This window comes from Malaya genurostris, chromosome 1 (genome assembly GCF_030247185.1).
Source record: "Malaya genurostris strain Urasoe2022 chromosome 1, Malgen_1.1, whole genome shotgun sequence".
In the NCBI taxonomy this organism is placed as follows: domain Eukaryota; kingdom Metazoa; phylum Arthropoda; class Insecta; order Diptera; family Culicidae; genus Malaya; species Malaya genurostris.
This window is the reverse complement of record NC_080570.1, coordinates 50,213,962-50,240,590: the sequence shown is the minus strand read 5'-3', so window position 1 is coordinate 50,240,590 and position 26,629 is coordinate 50,213,962. Positions and strand designations below refer to the sequence as shown.

Genomic DNA, 26,629 nt, shown 5'->3' with positions numbered 1-26,629 from the left:
TAAATTTTATCTTCGATTTTTTTTCAGTGTATATTTTTTTAGAAAGTTCAACCGATTACCTACAACTTCTTATTAGACATATTTTTTGTAGAAGCTATAGATTTCTAGTTATGATTGTTTGAAAATAATGTGGATAAAAACACAGACGCTTTTAAAAAAATCTCTAGACCATAATTCCTTTGCTATAACGAATACTCATGCAAAGTTTCATGCAAATCGAAGGAGGCCGTGCCAGAAAGTTGCCTTTCCTGGACGATTTGGCGTGGGATTGCTCCAAACTCAAAGAACCATCCGAAAATCATAACAAAAATAAAAATTTTCCGATGTTTTTTTTGAATTGTGGTATCGAGAGAATGTTAGCTCTTATACCAAAATTGTTTTTAACATTGGTTGAAAAAATGTATGAAAAATTTTCAAAAATTTTCATTATTTTGAGAATATGTAACTTTTTCAAATATTATTTTTCAATTCTAGAAATTTGAGAGTATTTTAATTTGAGCTCCAGCTTCAATATATCAAAACAAAAACAAAAGAGCTTTTTTTTGAAATATTTGAATTTTAAATGTTCTTTTTCAAATAAAAACCAAAGGAATTTTTTTTTCAAAAAATACAAAATTTTTTTACGTTGAACTTATAACTAATTTATTTATTTACTAATATACATAATCAACAGACAAAATATGGTCCTAATGATTATTTCTAAGTATATTTAAAAAACTAGTTTTAATTCGACTGCGCGGGACATGGAAATCGAAACCCGTCGAAACAGCATTGAAAGAACGTTGCAATCCAATGATGGCACCATTGATTCCATAATTAGTGCGGCGTAAAGGCATTCTGAGGAGGTTGTTGTTGCGAAGAGCTCGTGCGCGAACATTTATGTTTATTTGACAAAGAAGTGCTGAACAATCGACATTGTTCAACAAAACATCGGCGATTAGCAATGCACGGGACAGATCACGTCGCACCTTCAGTGTATCGAGTCCGATAAGCAGTCCGCGGCTTTCATAACTCGGCAACTGATGAGGATTATTCCATGGTAACTGGCGAAGAGCGAAACGAACAAATCTGCGCTGTATTGATTCGATTCTGATATTCCCATTATGGTAAAGCGGGTTCCATACCGCCGAACAGTATTCGAGCGTTGAACGTACAAGCGAGCAGTAGAGAGACTTCAAACAGTAGATATCTGTGAAGTGCTTAGCAGTTCTCATTACAAATCCCAGGCAACGTGAAGCTTTTGCAACAATGTACGAGATATGTTGCTTGTAGTTCAGTTGTTCGTCAAGAAAAACCCCAAGATCCTTGGCACATGTGACTCTATCTATCGTAGATCCTCGGAGACAATAGTCGAAACGTATAGGTGTTCTTTTCCGTGTGAACGTGATGATCGAGCATTTACTGATATTTAATGTCATTCGATTAATCTCGCACCACTCCGAAAAAATTTCTAGTTGACTCTGGAGAGAAATGGCATCCTCAGTTGTCTTAATAATTTTGAATAACTTAAGGTCGTCGGCAAATGATAATCGTGGGACACTCAGTAAAAAGTTCACGTCATTGAAGTACAGGAGGAAAATCAGTGGTCCGAGATGACTGCCTTGTGGAATGCCAGAAAAAGCAAAAAAATCATTAGATAGATTATCACCGATCTTAACCGCCAACCGTCGATTGCAGAGGTACTACCTAAACCATTGCAGAAGACTTTAATCAATCGGACCCACCGTGTCTAAGTTTTTTAGTCCCTTCTTAAAAGTAAGGCTAGAGTAAAAATGATAAACTTCTGATACAAATTGTCTCTTTTGATCATATAAAATGCATATTCAAAATTTGAGCCATATCAAAATATACAAAAAAAATCGGCCTTCGATTTCGTATGGAATTGCTCATCTTTCTTTCATGCAATTCATGTGGTACCCATTTTCCACACTTTTGAACTTTTTCCTTAGCTTTTAAACGTTAAAAAATTGTTAACATTGCTGCCATTCGCTTTTGGCTAGAAGTATCATCTTCATTCAATATTGCTTGCAATTCGACATCTTAAAAATTTTTTTACGGTATTCCGCGTTCTACATCTCTCACATCAATATCATTACCTCTGAACCGTTTAAGCTATCTTTTGCATGTTGCTTCTGATAGATGATAATCACCAAAAACGAAACAAAACAAAACAATACTTTCCGCAAATCATCACTATTCGGTACAAAATTCGACATTTTTAGCACAATAAAATCATGATGTTGTTTGTTAAATGATGGCATTTCAACTGAACAAAAATTAAATTAAGGCTCATTCACACCAAATGTTCACTTCATAGCGGTTCACTTGGTATAACACATGGATCAATAAGTCCCGAGACTAACAATGGAAACAACATTTATTTTGCAAAATTTTTTTTATTCATCAACATAATCACCTTTTAGGGTGATACAATGGTTCCAACGTTTTTCCAATTTTTCAATACCATGTTTATAAAAAAAATTATCTTTCGCTTCAAAATAAGCTTCAGTTTCAGCGATGACCTCCTCATTTGAACCAAATCTTTTTCCCTGGAGCATTTTTTTAAGATCAGCAAAGAGCCAGTAGTCACTGGGGGCTAAATCTGGCGAGTATGGGGGGTGGGGAAGCAGATCAAAGCCCAATTCGTTCAATTTCGCCATTGTTTTCATCGACTTGTGGCAGGGTGACTCGTTGCTGTTTTTGTTCCATCGAAAGCAATCGCGGCACCCACTTGGAAAAAACCTTTTTCATGCTCAATTTTTCATGAAGGATAGTAAATACACTTCCATGTGATGTCTGTGTCATCTCAGCAATCTCACGGAGCTTCACTTACGATCTTTTATTATAATTTTTGTCACTTAACTCACATTTTCCGGTGTAACGGCTTCCACAGGTCTACTCGAGCGTTCCGCGTCATTTGTGTCGACCACGTTTAAACTCGGCGAACCACCGAGAAATTGTTGCTTTTGATGGACAAGAGTCCGGATAACATTTTTCAATCCATTGTTTCGCTTGCACGGTGTTTTTACCCATTAAAAAACAATGTTTTATCAAAACACGAAACTTGTTTTTTTTTCATTTTTTAAACAAACTACAACGGATCGACTTAAAATTTTAAACCGGTTCAAGCAAAGGTTATTACTCCAGAAAGACGTGGTTACTGGTTTACTACGAGCGCCATCTCTGCTTTAGTCTCGGGACTTATTGATCCATGTGTTATTTCGTTACCAAGTGTGAATTTGATTCTCCGGAGGATGTTGGAGGCAAGGAGTTATCGAATTTTGCAAAAAAAGTTCCAGATCTGGCAAGCGATTTGCGGATCTGGTTAAATAAGTGAAAACAAAACTTGGCAAACACCTCAAAACTATTAAAACAGAGCTGAAGCAGGAGTTGAATCTCAAAATCGGTTATACAAAATTTGATGAGAGGAAGGAAAACGGATGGAAGAAAATATTTAGCTAAACTAATTTTGTAATCATGTGTGTGTGCCATTTTTAACGAATATTACCCTTAGACCAATGTCAAAATTGCTAAACACAGAACAAATATGTTTATCGCATGCTTTTGTTAGGTATTTCCTTCGTGACGGAATGAATTTATCACTGTGTAATTATCACAAATGAGAAAAATGTATCTGCGCATGAGCAGTTGGCCATGAACGGTTGAGTACATGAGTCTGCAAGTCCCATCGACATGCGAACTTTTTTCTATCCCAAGAATACTAGGTAGGAATAAGTGATTCGTCTGCATTTTTCTTTTCTCCCTCCGATGACGGATTCATCAATCTAATGTTCTTTACGGGAAAGACTGATTGTCAAAGATAACGCAACGCCGAAACACGAGCGAGTGCAAAAGTTTCCTAACTTGAGCAAGCAGTGTGTCTTACCCCACCGTGTCCTTCGCTCCGTTGCGAGCGTGTAATTCGTGTACCCACGAGGATAAGTCGAAAAACTCAATTAGCGACTTTGCGATAGAATTTTCCCACACATGCGAACCGCTAACGTCAACGTGGGCTGGAAGAAAATTCAAATGCGTCCCGATTTTGGCATGGTCAGCAGCGTTGATTGTCGCGCTGACACGCGATTCCAGCGTTTGGTCCTTGACGGGAGCAAATCACATCATGCAATCATGGCGAACCAGCCATCCGCCGCAAACAGTAGCGCACCGTGGTGACCACGTAAGGTTACTCACGTTAACCGTTGTTCGGAAATACCTCGAAGGCTAATTCACATCCTCGTTCGTTCACATGCCCGGACGCGACACCGCGTCAACGATTGGGACGGAAGGACGTCTGGAACAAGGAAAGCCCTCCTCCTGCTTGTCGTGTGCCCTTGCGCCCAGAGCATTTCACTTTGGGACTGGGTAGGTAATTAAATCACCGGGGAGCACTCGTTATTTCAGCCAGTTTTTTTTTGTTCAGCTTCTCAGCTTTTGCTAGCCCGCCGTATGAATTTCGCACGCTTCACTCGACCTACTCGGTCAATTTGGCCATTGTTGTTCGGTTCTCATTTCCACTTATCGGAACTCGCCAGTTGTGAGCTTGTGATTGGCTGTGTAAATTATTGCAAGATTAAACCTCCCGTCACGAACCTATCGGGGAGTGGAGCGGGCAGCCCCGGATTGGAGTGTGGGTTTCAGTTATAATTGTCATAAGCTGGGAAAAATGGTGACAGGAAACCGGGGAAGGAACCTTTCTCAGAATAGGCTTAATTTTCGGGCGATACGGAGGTAGCCTGATGACGTGAAAATTACGCCATTAAAATCATTAGAAAAATTGAAAAGCATCCACTTAAATATTCAGTTTATTATATAATGATGAATAACGAAGGTGAACATTACTGTGTATAGATTGAGGCATTGTCAAAATAATACAAATTTTGTGTATAACACTGTACAATTTCAAATCATTAAACAAACAAACAGATTGAAGATATCTTTGATACACCAACAAGATAGTAGAATTCGATCACGAAGCTGTTAAAGAGATAAGCTCATTGAAGAATATGGGACAATCCTCGGCTTTATCCCTCACAACGATGACAGATTATTACAAAATCAGTTTCACAGATTGAAATCGGAAAACATATTAAAATTATCTAAAACTGAGTACGTTCATTTCGTACCATAAGAACTATGATACGTTGCTCATTTGAACATTGGAACCGATGGCATCGTTGAGTTGATTTTGAAAGAACATTTTTAAAATTAAAATGATAGTTGAATTTAAGGATATTCTACGGAAAATCGATTTGTTCTAATAGTTCTACTTAACACACGCAAAAGTCTGCTATCACAAAATAATTAAATTATTATTATTTTTTATTTGATTGGTTAAAATTTGGTACAACTAATCGATTGTTGTTTTTTCTATACTGTCCATTTTTATTTATCATACTTAACGCTCGTATCCGTACTGTATTTTACAGCAGTGATGGCATTTCACCAGAGTGATACACGCTGGTGTAAGATTCTTGTCTACACAGGGGATGTAAGAAGCGAACATCATATAAAAAGGAAAGCGCACTTCTTCTCAGTGTCGAAAGTGTGTGCTTGTGGTTAAAGCAGCCGACGCGAGTGAATCACATTCTCTTCGCATGGATCGCTCTCACGCGCTCTCGCCTAAATACACGTAAGTGACCACTGCACTGGTGCGTGCTAGTGAGCGAACACTTCTGTAATTTAATTTTTAAATTTATAGAAGGTAACGATGGCCTTTATGTGACAATCTTTTTCGCAGCAAGGAAAAACTAAATTTTAACGATAAATTGCACTTTTGTAGAATATACGTGCCCCACGCTTCTCTTATTCGAACCGTACACCAGAGTCCCCACTGGCGTGCACACTTCGGAGAAAATATCTTCATCCACCTCAGAGAATTTCAGAGCTAGAGTTGTAAGAAAATAAACACTCGCTCTCATGATGCGTCCACACTTTATATAACAGCGGTGTATATGTGTGAAAGAGAAGAGCTCTCGTTGATGTTGTCAGTGCGATGGGAGAAATTATAAAGGGTGATTTTTTAAGAGCTTGAGAACTTTTTTAAACAATAAAACGCATAAAATTTGCAAAATCTCATCGGTTCTTTATTTTAAACGTTAGATTGGTACATGACATTTACTTTTTGAAGATAATTTCATTTAAATGTTGACCGCGGCTGCGTCTTAGGTGGTCCATTCGGAAAATCCGCTTTTTTATCGACAAATTTTGTTCAGCGATGAGGCTCATTTCTGGTTGAATGGCTACGTAAATAAGCAAAATTGCCGCATTTGGAGTGAAGAGCAACCAGAAGCCGCATGCATCCCGAAAAATGCACTGTTTGGTGTGGTTTGTACGCTGGTGGAATCATTGGACCGTATTTTTTCAAAGATGCTGTTGGACGCAACGTTACAGTGAATGGCGATCGCTATCGTTCGATGCTAACAAACTTTTTGTTGCCAAAAATGGAAGAACTGAACTTGGTTGACATGTGGTTCCAACAAGATGGCGCTACATGCCACACAGCTCGCGATTCTATGGCCATTTTGAGGGAAAACTTCGGAGAACAATTCATCTCAAGAAATGGACCGGTAAGTTGGCCACCAAGATCATGCGATTTGACGCCTTTAGACTATTTTTTGTGGGGCTACGTCAAGTCTAAAGTCTACAGAAATAAGCCAGTAACTATTCCAGCTTTGGAAGACAACATTTCCGAAGAAATTCGGGCTATTCCGGCCGAAATGCTCGAAAAAGTTGCCCAAAATTGGACTTTCCGAATGGACCACCTAAGACGCAGCCGCGGTCAACATTTAAATGAAATTATCTTCAAAAAGTAAATGTCATGTACCAATCTAACGTTTAAAATAAAGAACCGATGAGATTTTGCAAATTTTATGCGTTTTATTGTTTAAAAAAGTTCTCAAGCTCTTAAAAAATCACCCTTTACTTGCTCTTCGTGACACAGAGGAGATAGACATCTTTGTTTCACAGTATTGTACTGTATTTTCGACCCAAATACTGCGTACTGTTATTTACCCTCAAATGTTCTGTATTTAAATTTGTGCTGTATTTTTTGAAGATTTAAAGTTCTGAATTAATTTTTATAGTGAAAAATACAGTTCTTTTCACTCTAAAAATTAATACAGAACTTTACATCTTCAACGCATCAAATTTCGATTTGTGATAGTACAAAACGCCAGAAAGGGCAGTGAAGAAGATTGTACATGTATGCAAACAACAATTTTGTCAATAAGTACTGCTTCAAGAATCACCAGCTCAGTAACATCAAAATCTAATGGGAATTTCATGAAACATAAATAATTCAAGATCGACCAATATGAAATGTAATTTCAATTACCCCCCGGTGAATGACCGATAGGTTAAAACCGGGCTAAAATAAACAACTAACTAACTAACTAACTAACAATTTTCTCATTATTCATTCTTGTTCAGAGCGCGTCACAACAATTTTGATGATTAAAAAATGTCTCAACCAAAAAGAATCATACGCTTCTCAAAAAATGTTTGATAAATTTTCATTTCTTTATTTTGGTGAAAATAAATCATTTGATAATAATTTGCTTTTAACGATTTCTTTAGTTTCGTTAAGGTGTAAACTGTGTGATGAAAACCGAAAAAAGCTACAGCAGAGACGGGTCTCGAACCCGTGGCTAGCTCCTATCCGGGAAAATCGTTTTGCCAACTAAGCTATCTTGCATGCGAAACACACGGTGGCTTTTTCGCGGTTTTCTTTACATAGTTGTATTCGCATGTCATTTTTTCAACCTGTTTTGCCCGTAAGATGCTGATCAAATTAATTTGCTTTTGTTCTTTATTCACTATTTTTAGAAAAATTCGTACTGTAAATCTTTAAAATCAATACACACCATTCAATTAAAAAACAGTCGAGAAAATAATGCGAAAATTTTCTAATTGGAATCTTGCAGACTGTAAACCTTTACTTAACTGATTATTTTCACTTCCGATTTGCATCATCCAACAAATAAGTAATTTAAACAGTTCTCTAGATAACATTTGGAGCCATTGGAAGGGTCGATTTTGCATAATGTTCCTCATCATTGTCCACTTTTCGTTGTATTTCGCTCCAATGCAAACGACCAGCAGCCAGATGATGCAATTGAAGGGAAACTGGCTCTACGTACGTCCGACAGCAGAACTGCTTCCAGTGCGAATTGATTCAATACTAAACTAAAAATTTGGTAAAGTGTTTTCATTTTACGTGATTTCGTTTGTAACTTTTTCACAAATAGACGGTCCCAACGGCCACAAAAATAGCGACATACAGAACTTTGATGTCGATTATTTCATTTCGGATTTGCATATTTCAGTGGAAGAAGCTTTGGAAATGCTCTGTGGAATTCATTTCTGGCATTCAGAAGGGTCAAATTGTGGAATTCTCTACGATTTTACACACTGTTCGGAGAATTTTTCTAGAACGCGAACCAGTCAAATGCTGACTTTATTCGCACTCGTTTGGTGCGAATTTCGTACTGCAAAAAGTGCACAATGCTATTCAAATTATTCTAGATTTGCACTAAATTGATGATTTGTATTTCCGATTTTCAAAGAAGCAATCTTTATAATTTATAGTTACATTTGGAGCCATTAGAAAGGCTGATTTTGTATAATGTTCCCCATCGTCGTCCACTTTTCGTTGTATTTTTCTCCAATGCAAACGACCAGCTGTCTCTTGTTTGAAGCGAAACTGCTTCCTGTGCGGATTGATTCAATACTAAAGTAAAATTTCTTTTTTGGTAAAGGGTTTTCATTTTACGTGATTTGATTTGTAACTTTTTCACAAATGGACGGTCCCAACGGCCACAAAAATAGCGACATACAGAACTTTGATGTCGATTATTTCATTAAAACCTATCAAAATGCTCTTACGAATGAATTCTTTACGATATTAAACACCGTTCGGATATTTTTTATCCAACGCGAATTATTCAAATGCTGGCTTTCTTCGCACTCGTTTGGTGCGAATTTCGCACTGCGAAATATGTACAAATCTTATCAAGTTATTCTAGATTTGCACTGAATTGATGATTTGCATTTCCGATTTTCAAAGTAGCAATCTTTATAGCTCTTTAGAAAACATTTGGAGTCATTAGAATGACTGATTTTGTATAATGTTCCCCATAGTCGTCCACTTTTCTTTGTATTTTTCTCCAATGCAAACAACCAGCAGCCGGATGATGCGATCGCTCGTGTTTGATGCAAAACTGGCTCTGCAATCGTCCCGCAGCAATTTTTAACATCACTAGAGCGTTGATTAAACATTAATTATTCCCTTGTTTCTCATAACTTTCCAACTTTCAGGAAGCTACTAAACTAGGACAAAATATATTCGTCAGTCTTGCCCGTCGACTAATCAGGTTATTAATATTTCCCTTTTTTCCTTTTCTTTGTGTTTTTTTCAGGATCGAATATTAAGACTGCAATAGCTATTTTAAACTGTATATTAGCGAGACAACTTTGTTTCGAGGACCCATCATGTTCCGCCATCCTAGAGATCATTCCCCGCGTGTGCGGTCCAGTGCCAGGTAAGTTTAAGCTAGAATGAGATCCGTTGTTCGCTAAATTTTCCTTTGAGTTTCTAACAATAGAAGAAAATTAAAAATGAAACAAGAAATGTCAAAGTTTATGAATATTTAAAACAGTTCGAAAACCGGGCGACAATTATTAAACTAAGATAATATCCAAAACTTCCGAATTCGAAAACTGGACAGTTTCGGTTCATTTGTGAATGTTCTACACGGCAACAACAGAACGAATTGCTAAGTCAAGCTTCGCCCCCATTCTGTCTTCCTAGAATTCATCCTGTCAATTAGTCGCTAACTGAAAGCACATCCGATTCCTACCAGCATCAGAACCGTCGGTTGGGGAGCAGAAGAAACATTAGCGTATCGCTACCGGCTACGAAGAAGTCGTAAAAAGTTGAAGCAAACCTAGTTACTGTCGTATCGCGGAAAAAACAGAACAACCACCACAATCCGTTAACGAGCCCACGCCGTTCCTCACCCCCTTCGTTGTATGGTTCAGTATGACACGTTGAGCAGACAGACTGTTAAATTGAATAACGTTTATCTTAATTATTAGTTCTAAATACTGGATATCTCGCATTATCGAAACAGCAGCAATACTTCCATAGTCCATTCCGTTTATCAACCGCCGAGCTCCGTCTCCAACTCCGACCGATGCGGGATGAATCGATTCTCAGTTGCCGCTTTCGGGCGTCTGTATCGAATCTCCGTTGACCCAAATAGGAAAACGGGCAAAATGGGGCCCGGCTGAAATACCAGAAACGGATGCCCGATGTTGGCGTGGCGGAAGACCCGATTCTGACATTATCGCTGATGCCGTGCCGTGCCGTGCCGGGTAGTGGGTGAAGTCACGTTGCTAATGAGCGAAAGCATTTCGATAAAAACATTGTAGAAACCGAACACCGGGAGGCAGTCGATCTGCCCGTCAGGGTTTCGGAGGAAACATTGGCAGCGGAGTGGGGAAAGCGGAATGATTGGTCGTAATCGAATTTCAAATACAAATAGGATGGATCCTATGTTGCGAAGGTGAGCGGGTGAGTGAGTGAGTGATAAACGGTAGCTCGATTTAGTGGCAAGCGCGAAAGCGAGAAGGAAGCCACGTTGCCGGCAGCTGGTTGAGCTTTGTGAGCTTCGTTTGTGTCGAATTTTGTAGCTCTGAGGTATTTAGCGGATCAGAAAGGTATCAGTTTCGTAGAAATAATTTTTTAAATTACAGATTGATGAGTCAAGTTTCCAGAACTGCGAGACGCTCTTCATGCTGCTTGGCAGCCGTTCTTCGACTGGATCCTAGAAACTGAATCCTCTCAAGAAGTATCAACTTTTAAGTCGCTGTATAAATATACTAATTAATTGCGTTAATTATAAACTGCGAATGTCAATGTAGAATATAAGTTACTGCATTTGCTTCTACCTTTGGTAGAATAACCAAAAGATATAGAAAACCCAAACCCCCGAGTAAAACAGGAGACATATATGCAAAAGATTCATTCCTACACATTTTAAACCAATTCTCGAACTGGTTACTAATGCTACATTTTCCGATAGTCATTTAGTAGACTTACTGATTCTTCGGAAAAGCGCATCTTTTCGCAGAGATTTGGAAAAGTCTTGTACTGAACTCTTCCTGGAATAATTTGATAAGCTTTGCGATGTTTGCGAAGCTCGAAATTCGCAAATTCGAGGAAAATGCTTCGAACAGTGTTTAATTGGTAGAGAAGTCCACAAGTTGGCTCTTTTAAATGCCAGAAATTAATCCCGTACAACATTTCGATCGTTTTTTCACTGAAATATGCAAATCCGAAATGAAATAATCGACATCAAAATTCTGTATGTTGCTATTTTCTTCAACTCTCATTTGTTCCGCGCCATTTAATTGTGTGATATAAAATATTTGTCCCCAATAAGATAATCTTTAGTATAAATGCACCGTTGCAATTCTGGAAGCAAAGCTGTAAAAGTTGCGAAATTCGCACAATCAACTAATACGAAGGATTATCATTTTTATTCGTATTCACGTCCCCAAGTTATATCTGTGACATTACATAACCCGACTTTTCTATGCGAATTTTCAGAGTTATGCGGTTTCCTTTCTGCGGTTTATTTATGCGAATTTTCAGAGTTATGCGGTTTTTTTATGCGGTACGTAAATTCGCATGAAAAAAGACTTCAGTGCATGTATAATAACTACAAATTATTGTTGATTATTTATAGAAAACTCCTTGCAGATCCTGCTTTTACTATCGGAAAGTCATTATAGGATATGTCGAAAAACTTCAACGACATCTATACTTTATGTTTCGTCTTCGACTTGTCAGTACATAACAGTTCAACGACATGTAAACCAGAAAAAAAATCACAAGTATGAAATGAAATCTTGATTGGCACAATGACGCTGCAATCAAATGTGGAAGCGCTACTTGTTCAGATATGATACTTTCAGCAAGAGCTGTCAAATTAGTAGGAAAATTTTGGATTACTTCATCTTTAGAACGATTTCTTATAAAGACAGGCAAATTCATTTGAAAAATCTTAGTAAAAGTTAAAGGAAAAATGTTTACTCTGAGGTGGTAATGCTGATCATCATATTTTGTGCAAAAACTACCGTTTAATTCAAATTAAGCATTATACTTTTTTCCATAAATACGTTTATTTCATAGGCAATATACATAAGTTTTTTTTCGCCGTGGCTTCCACAATACATAGTACTTTAAACCTAATACATTTCGAATATGATATTAGTATGTTGGTATTCATCAGTTAAACTAACCACTGTTTTTATTAAGCGAGTTGCTATTATAAATTACACGATTACTCTCGGAAAGTCCAATTCGAAGGAGATGTGCATCTAATGTGTAGTGATTGGACATGAGTCTGGATATCACACGAATGAAATCCTTACTCACATCCAGTCCCCTGAACCATGCCTTTGTCGATATTTTAGGAATAATCGAGTTCATCCACCGACCCAGATCAGCTGGCAAGTGTTCTTTGGTGAGACGCGCTATAGAATTCGTTGATAGCAATCGGTCGCTCATAAATTTCACCCTCAGTAGTACCACATTTGGCTAAACTATCGGCTCTTTCATTGCCTGGAATGGAGCAATGAGCCGGGACACAGAATATAGTGATTTGATAATTAATATTCAATATGTCGTTCAGGCACTGTTTTATTTTGCCCAAGAAAAACAGTTAATTTTTGCCAGCAGCGTTTAAGCGAATGGCTTCAATTGCAATCTTCTAATGAAAGAACTTCCCCCAAAACTTCAAGACTTCTTGCATGTGTCGAATGCATGCAGCCTAAAACGATTCGCTCAAGTTTGATAATATGAGAGTTTGCAGCGGAACGCAAGCAAACGCATCCATATTCCAGCACTGAAAGTATCGTTGTCTGATACACTTTTATTAGATCCTCCGGATGAGCACCCCACGTGCATTTGGAATCAAACCACACCCCGAGGTATTTGAAAGTCAAAACCTGTTGGATCATTTGTTTCCATCATATGAAGCTGAAGCTGCGCGGGATCATGCTTTTTTGAAAAGACGACCAGCTCTGTTTTCTCCGCAGAGAATTCGATACCCAGATGAACAGCCCAAACGGACAAGTTAACTAAGGTATCTTGCAATGGGTTTTGCAGATCAATAGCTTTGGGTCCAGTAACTGAAACCACGCCATCATCACAATCGATTATGATCACAAAAACACTTATTTTTCAGAGCTATTTTTGATAAGACTCGGAAAATCCTCCTAATTTTCCAGCCATTTTCACCCTGTAGATAGATAAAAGTATTTCAAAGGTCTGTATGTTTTTGGTTTTGGCAAATTTTTCAAAATTTCCATCGAAAATTTCCTAAAACCACCCGCGGTACTTAGACGATGGCCTTAATTTGTGTAGCACCAAAACAGTAAACGCTTTCTAATTTAGCATCAAATCTTTTTTATCATAAACAAGGTTAAATTTACCAATAAACTGCTGATCGATAAGCACTTGTTATGGAATCATAAAGTTCTTCCAGTTTTCATTTCCTGAGACCATTTTTCCGGTCTCCGGATTTCTCTTTTGAGTCTTAAGTTCAAATAACTGAATTATTGGTGGGAACAACTGAGACATTCTTTGCTTTTATGCATACAAGTAACTTTGCTGGGTTTGTGTCTTTGCTCAATTGCACGAGTGACACCCCATTGAAACGTTCCATTTTCCGCTTAGGGTGTTTGGAATTGCTCAACTGAAACGTTTCATTACTTGTTTGTGGTGCATGTCTTTACTGGGTGTCGTAGCTAAGTTGCCAGCACGATAAATAAAAAATGACCGATTAGTTAAAACAACAATCGTTTAGTTGTACCAGATTTTAACCAATCAAAATTAGAAAAACAACTAATATTTTAGTTGTTTTGCGATCACTGGCTTTTCCGTGCAATAACATTTCTTAGCAACGCGAATAGATTTCAACTAAATACATAAATGGTTGATTTTGTATTGTGATTTTTGTTTCACTTTCTGCTGTTTCCATATTTTAACAGCATTCAAAACAACACACCTTTTGCAACTACTTGAATACCCTATGCAAATCAAAAACCATATTGGTTTAATCAGTAAATATTAATTGAATCAACTAATAAATACAATAAAAAGTAAATAAGATAGACCATCCGTCAGGGACCGCTCACCAGCTACAGTCATGTACGCGTTAAATGCGCTAACCAAAAGTCATAACCACATCCCCGTTTTTGCGCTGTCACGAATCTAGTTTGCCGCAGTTTTCTGCCACTTCATCGGATCCCATCGACTCATCCTTCTTGGGCTGCCGCGGCATATCGCCAGTTATGTCCGACCGGTATGGTCCTTGTGTTCTTGAAGTACAACCAACAGTTTAATTAAAATAGACGCCATAAAGTCTACTTTCTTATGCATCACCTAGCTGTGCACTCATCGCCATTTCTACGACCGGTAAAAGTGCCGTATGCTCTTGCTTCCCTACTTTTACCTGGTTTGGTTTAATACAGTCACGTGCAGTTCCGTTCATGGGTAAACTTCACGAAACCGGCACCGCCCAACGAATAAGCTGAACAGAAGAAACTTCCCACCAGTACCCATTATTGACGATTCAACAATGCTACGATTCTGCCATAGCCGCTATAGCAAAAGCAAACTCCAGCGAAGTGGTGGAAATCCCCGTTTGTGTAACCCGGCGCGTAAATGGCTTTCTCCATCGTCGGTTGGCATTGAACAAAGAGGAATCCCAACTACTAACACGGCTCGGTGAGTCAGTTCCTCGGAAAGCTCTCAGTCGGAAACCGGAGAACGCACGATTAACACGACACGGTGTAGCCGGATGTCGGATGGACGCGGAAGCACCGGAAGGCAACACCTGAAAGTAGCAAGTGGAGAGAACACGTTGATCCTCTGGTACACGAGGAGCATTCATAACATTTGCCACACATTCCCAGCAACCGCTCGGGTTGCCAACCGGGGTGGTTAGAACGGTATCTTCTCTTTGAAGGAAGCGAAGAAAGGCTAATGGTGAATAGTTGTATGGCAATTAGCAGAGTGGAATTGTGTTGTTTCTAATCCCTGAAGCGACATTCGAGATGTTTGCCATTTGTCATATTCGGAAAGAAAAAGGAAAAATGTGTCAACATATGCAAATAGCAGCTGTCTTGCAATAAAATAGAAATTAGTAAATACACTCTAAGAAAAAAAAGACGGGTCGGTAATGTCAGAGACATAACTGGATGTCGTGAATACGTAAACAACTGACATGTTCCTTAACACTTCCGAATATCAATTAGTTGATCAGTTGTATGAATTATGCAAGCATTCCCCTTTTTCACATTTTTAGAAAAAACAAAGAAGGCTTCACTTGATCTCGATTACTGTGAATTTCACACAGCGAAAAGTGCACAAATCTAATCAAACTGTTCTAGATTTGCACTAAACTGAGGTTTTTTACTTTCGATTTGCGAAGAAGAAATCCTAACAGTTCTTTAGAAAACTTTTAGAACCATTAGAACGGCTGATTTTGTGTGATACTCCCCACCGTTGTCCACTTTTCGTTGTTTTTTCACCAATACAAACAACTGGCAGCTGTGACGTAATCGCTCTTGTCGGAAGCGAAACTAGCTTTGCAAACGACACACAATACATCTCCTCGCAGTGGTGATAGAATCCAAACTGATCCAATTTTTGTTAAGATAATTCTTTTTTTTACGTGATTTTGTTTGTAGCTTTTTAACTAATGGGCGGTCCTAACGGCTATAAAAAGAGCCGCATACAAAATTTTAATGTCGATTGTTTCATTTTGGATGTGCATTTCATTGAAAGAAACTATCAGGATGCTGTACGGGATTCATTCCTGCCTTTCAGAAGGACCAAATTGTTGAACTCACTACGATATTAATCACTGTTCGGAACATTTTTCTCGAACGATTTGTTGTACAGCAGCAGATATTTTGTTCTCTTCCTCAGAACGCGTTCTGATTGGCTGGGTCAAATGAGACAGGTTTTTCAATAGTGTACTATTGAAATACTTCAATGCAGTTGCTATACCCGTTTAAGTTGAAAAATTTCAATTCTATTGGTAGTTAGATTATATAAATCCTTTCACAGATCACTGAGCTGTGAGCTTTCAAAATACGAGCAGGGCAAACGCGCCTTATAAATTATCCTCTTTGATACTCGTTTATACCAAACATTTCAGAGAAGTTTAATTTTGAATTATTTGAGATTATGTCACACAACTGAAAATTTTGTCATAAAATTGTGATCATATTTCCGATGGCATGTAGCAAAAATTATGTTGATTCGTTAGACACAACAAGAGATATTCACGATCAAAATCTTATCACTTTCTCAGAGGGTAAATTTTGAAAAGGCGCCCATAATAAAGTAAGTTGTATTCACGACAAAAAACGTCCAACGGAAGTCCTTCGTTGGTTCAATACCGTTGAACAGTTGGTCCGATAAATGTGCAATAAATCGTCCAACGGGAGGACGAAACAGACCATTGAACCGGGCACCATTTTTCACGTTCAACGAACCCGGCAAACAGAGGTCCATTGTTGAGTCGTTTCCAATATGAGAGGTTGGAGTCCCGTTGGACTAGTTTTGATGGAGAATTTGGAAAGTTTCTAATAATTTTCGTGTTATGTATATAAAGAAATCACTCAATTTTCACACTATACTTGTAAGCAAGAGAAAAACAACAACCGGTTTTTACAAAATGAACGTGTATCTCGTTCAACAAACGCTCAACGCCCAACAAGTTCTAATCGCTCTTTCAGTGGGTATTATTTTTTTCTTCCAACCATCCATGTATTGTAAGACAGGCACTTTTAGGAACAAAAAAGTGTTTCTTACTGAATTTTTGCCTTTCTCATACAGAAAGGCTATGCAATCGCTGTGAAAAGCGACTCTACAACCGAGACCCATACTGCCGCGTGTCATATACCATTCGATTCAGTTCGTCGAGATCACAAAATGTTTGTGTTAATGTCACTCACATTTCTCAGAGATGGCATGACAGATTCTAAGAAACTTAAATTAAAATTAAAGGTCTTATGGCCTCATATAAGTTTCTTGAATTTCATTTGGCGCACTCAATTTTCTCGGAAATTTCTTAACCGATTTTCACAAACTAAGAAGCAAATAAAAGATTTTAAAATTCTTTAAAAATTCTCCGAAAAGTAGATTCAGATCCGACTTCCGGTTTCGGTATTACAGTGCGATTAGTAAACATTTTCAATTTAATAAGTATTTTTTCACAAGCGAAACGAGATGCACATTTTTATAAAACTTACTGCTAAATTCATCTAGTTGGCAGTTCTTGTTAGTTAGTGAATATATGAAACAACTTTCTGATTACTAGTCCTCGGTTTCCGCTTCCGAAAGCACCGATAATAGTGAAGAAAATTTTTACAAACGGAACCCACTTCGATTTCTCAGCAACGGTTAAGCCGATTTTCACGAATTAAATTAAATTAAAGCTCTCATTCTCTTTGAATATACTTAAATATAATTCCGAAATAATAGGGCGTTGAATGTCAAAACATTCAAATCGTCATTCAAAATAACGATGCAAAACTAGTACGCGACGGTACATGCGGTTTGTTCAATTTCGTGTAGCGAGCAGGGTTGCACACGTTTAAATTTATATTTTTCAAGTGGAAAAAATGTTGATTTCTGATTCTTTTATTTAATTTGTAACTGCTTGTTAGTGTTATTATAAGATCATGATAACGATGTTTTCTATAAAAGTACACTTATTAGCTTTCCCATATCGAAAGTTTATGCAATCACTTGAAAAATTCACTTATGAAAATTGGCCCAGAGAACTAAGTATTCTATATCATTCGAAATAGTTCATCGAGCTGAGCAATGTATGTGTCTGTGTGTGTATGTGTCAAATATTGTCACTCATAAAATAAAAAATCTCGTAGTCCCATAACAGTTCGGCTGAAAAGTTCGTATCGTTTAATAGAAACACACATTTTTTTGCCAAAATTCGTTTTTATTATTCAACATAATTGCCATCAGAGGCGATACAGCGATTATAGCGATCTTCCAACTTTTCGATACCATTTTTGTAGTACGATTTGTCCTTTGCCTCAAAATAGGCCTCAGTTTCAGCGATTACCTCTTCATTGCCTCTAAATTTTTTACCAGCGAGCATTCTCTTGAGGTCTGAGAACAGGAAAAAGTCACTGGGGGCCAAATCTGGAGAATACGGTGGATGAGGGAGCAATTCGAAGTCCAATTCGTTCAATTTCAGCATGGTTTTCATCGACTTGGTTTTGATCGATTGTGAGCTCACGCGGCACCCATTTTGCACAAAGCTTTCTCATATCAAAATATTCGTAAATAATATGTCCAACACGTTCCTTTGATATCTTTAGGGTGTCAGCTATCTCTATCAACTTCACTTTACGGTCATTGAAAATCATTTTGTGGATTTTTTTCACGTTTTCATCGGTAACAGCCTCTTTTGGACGTCCACTGCGTTCATCGTCTTCGGTGCTCATATGACCAGTACGAAATTTTGCGAACCACTTACGAATTGTTGCTTCGCCCGGTGCAGAGTCTGGATAACACTCATCAAGCCATTTTTTGGTATCGGCGGCACTTTTTTTCATCAAAAAGTAGTGTTTCATCAACACACGAAATTCCTTTTTTTCCATTTTTTTCACAATAACAAAAGTAGCTTCACTCAAAATGCAATATCTCACAAACTAATAATCAGACAGCTGTCAAATTTATACACGTATCTTTTGAAGGTTGGTACTAACTGAAAATGGTATGGATTTAATTCTAGTGGCGCCCTCTCATAGAAACGATACGAACTTTTCAGCCGATCTGTTAGGTTGCTATTGAATTTCATACCGTCATTTAGAGCGACGATGCAAAAAAGGGTAAAATTCATATAGATTTGGCTTAAAACTGATTCAATTTGTAAGCTATATTAGTTACTTGCTAAACTAATCGACTCCGGCTATACTGGTTCCAAGTTCCAGAGTGATCAAAAAGTTGAAAACGAGACTCACTCAATTTTCTCAGAGATGATTTGATCGATTCCCACAAACTGGCTCAAATAAAAGTTCCCATAGTCTCATAGGTTGCAGTTGAACTTCATCCGGGTCCGACTTCCGGTTCCAGAACTATAAGGTAAAGTGTGTTTAATCATTTAGTTCGATGATGCAAAATAAAGAAAAAAAATTTATTAACTTGACAAAACTGTTTACAAATTGAAAAGGTTTTGTTAGTTTATACCCAAACAAAGTTTTTTATTTTATTCAAGATTTCAAAAAAAAAAATTCTTCACAGAATCTTCTAGTGATATTTTAGAAAATACAAGTACTATGAAAAAGGCATACACCACTAGATGGATTAGAGAAGGTTTTTTATTGTGCGTTACTAGAGTATTCTGTGATAATTCCTTATGATTGAAGTTCCATTGAATTTTTTAATGATAATGACTTTCTGTTTAGTTTAGTTTCGATAGAAATACACTAAATGAAAATCAGTTTGGACTAGAACAAATTTTTGGACAAGAAAAAATAACAAACCGAAATTTTTGCGTCGATATGTGACAATGGATGAAACATGGATCCATTCCTTCACTCCGGAATCAAAACGATCGTCATCTGAGTGGACAGCAACTGGTGAACCTCGTCCAAAGCGCCCGAAAGCACAACAATCGGCTGGAAAGGTTATGGCCTCGGTATTTTGAAATGTGCGTGGGGTAATATTTATCGACTATCTTGAGAAAGGAAATACCATTAACAGTGAATATTATATAGCGTTATTGGAGCATATGGCAAAGAAAAAAAAGTTGTTTCATCAAGACAACGCACGGTGTACCAGTCGATCAAAACAAAGGCAAAACTACATGAATTGAATTTCGAATTGTTCCCACATCCACCGTATTCGCCAGATTTGGCTCCAAGCGATTACTGGCCGTTCGCAGACCTGGAAAAATGCTCGCCAGTAAGAAATTTTGCACGAATGAGGAGGATATCGCTGAAACTGACACCTATTTTGAGGCAAAAAATAAATCGTTCTACAAAAATGGTTATTGAAAAGTTAGAGCGGCGTTTGATTTTAATCCAAAAAAATCGTGTTCTTTTGGTTAGGCCTGAGACTCGTCAGCCCTTGTGTTATTATTTATAACAGAGAGCATCCGGAATAAGAAGAGAATTATTTTCTCTGGAAAAAGACGCCAGGTGAGACCTTCCATAGCTTTATCGTGTATCAAACAACAGAAGAATAAGTTCCAAAAACGGTGTTTTTTCTGAAATTAAACATTTTTGAAGTGAATAACAATGTGGTACAAGATTATAAATTGTACGGAATAAAGTCAAATGAAAACAGCATTCTATATCAACTTCAAAACTGATTGGCCGCTTTGAACACTCCTCCGCACGAAAAGTCACCTCTCAGAAGCGAAATGCCATCGAACCAAATTCACCAACCACCATCACCACCACTCATGGGCTCATGGACGAAGAATTGGCTGATAAGAGCACACTCAAAGTCGCAAAGTGCCGTCAGGCCGAAGAGCGAACTCTCCGAACAAGTTCTCAGTGCACAGAAGATGGATTCCGCGTCCCGTTGTGTTCGTGTGTGGCATCATGCCGCTTGCAAGCTTCCCGTTCCATGGTGCCTTGACATGACCACATCAATTAGCTGGCGTACTTAGTCGGGACGAGCCGGGCATCCCGGCAGCGAAGAACTTCCGCCGCCTGTGGTATCTGTCTGTCGTTTGGTCGCCTTCGGAAGACAGCAGCGGGTATGTTTGAACAGTCCCTCCCCCCCGCACCGGCTGCGGCCAGCGGAATTGTTTATCTTTCACGGTCTTAAAAGTGTGGAAATTTGCATTATGTTCTAAGCCTTCCGCAGCAGTGGCAACTCGGTACAAGTTTTTTTTCTTGCACCGCTCTGCTCCGGGTCGGGGATGCCAGGTTTACAGATTAATCCGTGTTTAGAAGATTTTCAATTTTCTGCACAGATTTTAAAAATGACACAGATTTCTGAAACACCCTTGGCGAAAGACCAAACGGTTAAAATCGAGGCGAAATAAACCTATAATAATAATAATAATAATAAGATTTCTGAAAGCGATCCCAGATGAGCACCAAAAAGTGTTCAATTTGCTAGAGAAAACTGAAGAAGCGAGAAACCTTTTTATTTGCTCAACAAAATGATTCCGATCAGCTATTGTGTAATGGGAAACGTGCACATATTTTCCACAGACAGTTTTTAGGCTTGATCACTGATTTTTGAAAAAAAAAATCTGGCATCCTTGCCCCAGCTTCGCTGGCAGAGAGTTTTCGGGTAACATGCTAGTGGGTGTATGTCCGCTGACATCGAGTAAATTCTTCCGAGCGGGTCAGTCGGGTGGAATGTGAGGATTGTAGTTTTGAAAAGTCATTAATTTTCATTTCATTTTGTTAGAGAATTAGGACCTTGAAAAGTAGTGCGGATTTCGCGATCGGGTGGCGCGGCTGTTCTTCTCCCCAGTGTATGGAAGTCAAAACGTGAAAGTCTATAGCTACAACGTAAATTTATTCAAATTTATGCTGCCGGCGTTCTTCTGCCCGCCAGATAGATGCTACTTGCGAATCAGATCTATGGGGAGAAGATATAGGAGGGGCTCTTTTATGGGAAGCTATCATCTGTGAGCGGTGAGATTTCCGGAACCCCACTGGCGCTACAGTGGAAAACATACCGGGGACCGAAGAAGTAGTTGGGATAATGAATCATGAATGAATATTATTGTTTGGTAACATAGTGTGTACTTTTGTACATGCGATAGACACAAGTTGGTTGAGGGGTTGAGAAATGAATGGCACAAAAAAGTAGCAACTCTGGTAAACATTTATCTTCTGGAGAATGAATTAAATTCCCGGACACTCGGTGGTCCTGATGATTCGGTTGTGGCTGATGCTATCCGGGAGACGCGATGGTACGGATATTTCATGTCGTTCATGAAATTTTAATGAGGTTTTACCGTCGGTCCTCTCAACCCTCCGCACTCGACATTTTCCAATGTGCTCAATTTATCTCGTTTTTATATCAAGTCTTGGCGTTGCATAGCTGCAACCATCCGGCTGAATGCAAATGAGCGCTTTGCCTACGCGTAGCCCGGCTAAGCAGACGAGTACTCTTGGAGTAAATATTCCGCCCAAAGAATTACCCGTAAGCTGATTTCACGGTTTTGCGTACCATGCTGGATTGTGGAAAGGAAGGATGAATTCGATGTGATACTACATTCGCCTCTCATTTCAATCGAAGAATAATTTCACTCTATTCAATAGATACAAGTCTGTATTCATGTTTTTCCCAGTAGCAAAAGAAATTAATTCTAAAGGTTTTTGAGATTATTTCTAGGTTTACCAAGCGTTCAAGTCGACTCATTTCGAATAAATTCTAAACTTTGAATACTCGGAGAATTATCAGTAAATTACCTCCTATGATGATGGGAAAAATCTTTTCTAAAAACGTTTGATCTAATCTTACTAGAAATTTTTCACAAAGACTGATGGGAAGAAAATTGCCACGCGTAAAAAAAATCTATAATTCGTGAGAGCAAGACTCTTTGCAAGCGTATGAGTAAGGTCAACAATGTATGCGTATAAACAAATTCCGGCGCTTCTTTTTCTGATTTTAATCAATAAATACTCCATATGGTTGAAAAATAAACAAATCAGTTCATTCAAAATTATTTCAGTTTCAGCTTACTTCCACTAACACATTTGATTAACAACAAACACATTCCTATATGGATTTCCTCTTGCAGAAATTATTGTGATATAAAGATTTATGTACCTTCTATAAGTAAACCCGCATAGTAGGAACCTTTAATTTAACACGCGAAAGCCAATGGATATGAAATGTTGTCGTAAAACTATTTATTTTTCCGGAAAAATGCTTTTGTTACAGAAAATATTTAATTTTGTTTATTTTGTATAGCACAATCTAATACAAATGCATTGAAGCAGTGTTACTAACTTTTTTATTAGGGAATTAAAATATACATTCATAAATGTAAACAATTCTCCATCAAACGTTGGTGAAAAATTGATAAAAACTGATATTTCTTCCAAAAAGCCTGGCTTAACGTTCATTTGAGAATAAATTATTGATAAAAAAAATAGTTCGAAACTCAATCGTGCAAGCCACTTTGATAAATTGGTTGCACTGCAAATATAAATACATAGATCTATGACATACGTACCAAATAAAATGTACGTGATACACAAATTACCAACACAAGTTAACTTGGTTTACTCTTGATCCTTAAGGTGGAGTGGCGTTTACCAAATTTCAACTTCGCGCAAAGAACTCTCGCTGTTGATTGGTTTTGATAATTGGATTCTGACAACGAATCGAAAAAGCGAATGACAGGTGAAATCTAACAAAAACTCTTATTTTAATACTTTGCACCTAACTTCTGGGTTTCTTTCAATTTCCTGATTTCTGGTAAAATGTCTCTTAATGTCGTTTCCAACTGTTGAGTTTTATTGTCTCAATTTACGGTTGATTGCAGTTTACTTAATTAGACGTAAAGTTAACGCCATTTTCGAAAAACTTTACGTCTGCTTTGCGGTTCAAATAAAACTGTTTAAGTTTTTGCAGTAAGCAGTTCAATTTGAGGTGCTCTGCACTGACGAGTCGAAAACGAGACGTAAACAATATTCGTTCTATATACTTCTTTAAATTTTCTCAGGTTTGGTCAAGCCTCTCAAGTGTGTTATCTCAAAACCATATTTTGAAATTTAAATTTAACGGAATGCGTGTGTCGCGTTTTTGATCAATTATTCAAAAACTAAACCGATTTTCGAAAAACCAAAAACTCTCAAGTTTTCGCAATTTAATTTATCACAACTAGGTATTCTTAGAATTTTGGAATTTTGCTTTGACGAGCCGTAATTAGTTTTTGAAATGTACAAACAGTTACTGTTCCGTTCCATGGGGATGATTTTAGAACTGAAAAATAGTGTTAGTTGCAAAATTTCACGAAGAATCCGAAAATCCAACTCAAAATTATAAAACTTTTGCCAAACTAACCGAAAGGGTGTAGCCATGTTTTCATATAAAAACTGCCCCCAAACAGAAAAAAATTGATATACACTGTTCGAAAGGGTTTATATTGTAAATGATTTTCCCAAAATGTTAACCCTTTAACTGCCATATTGATGCAGTTAGTGTGGTTCTTCTGATTTTCATTTTATTTAAATTTTTCAAAAACCTCTTTAGCAAAAAAATTTAAAAAAATCAGGAATATTCTATTATGGGAAACCTTTCTGATTTTTTAAGAATTTTTCAAAATGAATTTCATATGAAAAAAAATGTTCAAAATTTTCGATTTTTTTTAATCGCACTTACAATTTTGGTACCACTCTAGATTTTACATGAAAAATAAATCATTTATGAGTACATTACGCTGTAATTTTTTCACATTTTTTAAAAATGTGGACGGGTATAACATCAGACTTTAAAAAAATAAATCATTCGGAAAACCATACGTCTCCACCAAATTGTCATCATCCAATGGAGACGCATGGTATTTAGTTTAAAAATCATATATCCCCTTAGAACTAAATACCATGCGTTTCCATCTACAACTTGAGTTCACGGCTTAAGAAAGAATTTTCATAAGGAAGGACCAGTGAGAGAAACATGAATCAGTGAATGAATTGACAAATATTTAGATTTTAAGGTAAGGTTAAAGTTGTTATTTATGAACTGATAAGTTATTTTACATTTATTTTACATCTATTTTATGCAATTAAAATAATGACTATGTATTGGTATTTAGTTCTAAGGGCATGTACCTTATGATCAAAAAAGAACCGGAATTTTCATTTTAAAATTCCCGCGCTTGTCCAATCGGAACACTTTTATTCTCTCAACGTTTGCAACTTTTTTATACACATTCTGTCAAATTTTGACGCATGTCGTACGATTAGTTTTTGTTTGGCGTCAATACAAAGAAGTTGAAAAATTTTCGTGTGGCGATTTTTATAATGGATGAATATTTAGAACAACGTGCGTGCCTCAAATTTTTTGTTGCAAATGGATTTAGTGTTCCGAAACGTTGAAAATGTTAGTGTCTAGGAAAAACACAGGCATACGAGTGGTATAAAGGCTTCAAAGGTGGTCGTACAAGCTTGGATCATGATGAGATCCCTGGCCGCCCAACAAAATCTGTTACTGAAGAAAACATTGAATCGGCGAATCAAATCGTGTTGCAGAATCGTTCTGTACCGATTAGAGAGATTGCTGTGATGTTGGGCATCTCTTATGGATCAGCCGAACACATTTTAACTGATGTTTTGGGTTTGAAACGCGTCGCTTTTCGGCTGGTGCCAAAAAAGCTGAGTTTCATTCAAAAACAGCGTCGTGTTGATGTTGGTTGTGTCGCAGTTTTTGGCCAAAAACTCAACCAATATTATCAACCAAGCACCGTACTCTCCAGATATGGCCCGTGTGACTTTTTTCACTTCCCCAGACTCAAATTGCCATTGCGGGGAAGGCGTTTTGAGACCATAGAGACCATAAAAGAGAATTCGCTGCGTGAACTAAAGGCCATACCTTCGACGGCCTATAAAACTTGTATGGAAAATTGGATCAAGCGTTGGCATGCATGTATTGCCGCAGGAGGAGAGTACTTTGAAGGCGATAATAAAGAAATTTATTAAAAATTGAAATTTTGCATAAATAAAATTTAAAAAAATTCCGGTTATTTTTTGATCATAAGGTATATATGATTTTAGAGCTAAATACCATGCGACTCCATCTGATGATAATTTGATGGAGACGCATGGTTTTCGATTGATTTATTATTTTAAAAGTCTGATCTAATACCCGTCCACATTTTTTAAAATTCTGAAATTAATACAGTGTAATATACTCATGAATGATTTATTTTCGAAGTAAAATCTTGAGGGGTACCAAAATTGTAAGTGCGATTGAAAAAAAATCGAATATTTGGAACTTTTTTTTCACATTAAATACACTTTGAAAAATTCTGAAAAAAAATCAGAAAGGTTTCCCATAACTCCTAAAATATTTCTGATTATTTCAATTTTTTTGCTAAAGAGGTTTTTGAAAACTTTAAATAAAATGAAAATCAGAAGAACTACTCTAACTCCACCAATATGCCAGTTAAAGGGTTAAAATTTTGGAAAAACCATCTCCAATATAAACCCTTTCAAACCGCGTATATCAATTTTTTTCTGTTTGGGGGAAGTTTTTATATGCAAACCCGGCTACTAGGGATGGTACTCGGAAGGCAAAGTATCGATACCTAGGGTATCGGGATACCGAAATTTTGGGAATCGATACAAGGTATCAAAAGGCAATAAAGTATCGATACCAGTAAGGATCAATTGATACTTGCACAGCAATCATTTCAAAATAAAATAAATGAATGAATTCGCGACTTTTGGTCCATGTCAAAGAATATTCGCACGCCACTTTGTGTTGGAGCCATGATGATTTTACATTTCACATATTTTCTCAAAAATTTTCATGTCATAACCTTTATGTCGATACATGAATACTACACTAAAAGCCAATTCCTAATGCCATTAC

The 26,629-nt window shown here is 37.4% G+C and overlaps 1 protein-coding gene across 12 annotated transcripts in view; it reads left to right on the top strand.

The window, feature by feature from the left end:
• Positions 1–26,629, top strand: part of LOC131439242 (uncharacterized) — a 684,657-nt gene that overhangs the window by 456,967 nt on the left and 201,061 nt on the right. For all 12 annotated transcript variants that reach the window (XM_058610111.1, XM_058610057.1, XM_058610049.1 and 9 more), the window contains exon 3: positions 9,417–9,539. In XM_058610111.1, the coding sequence (XP_058466094.1) occupies positions 9,417–9,539 (123 nt within the window). The remainder of the gene's footprint in view (positions 1–9,416; positions 9,540–26,629) is intronic.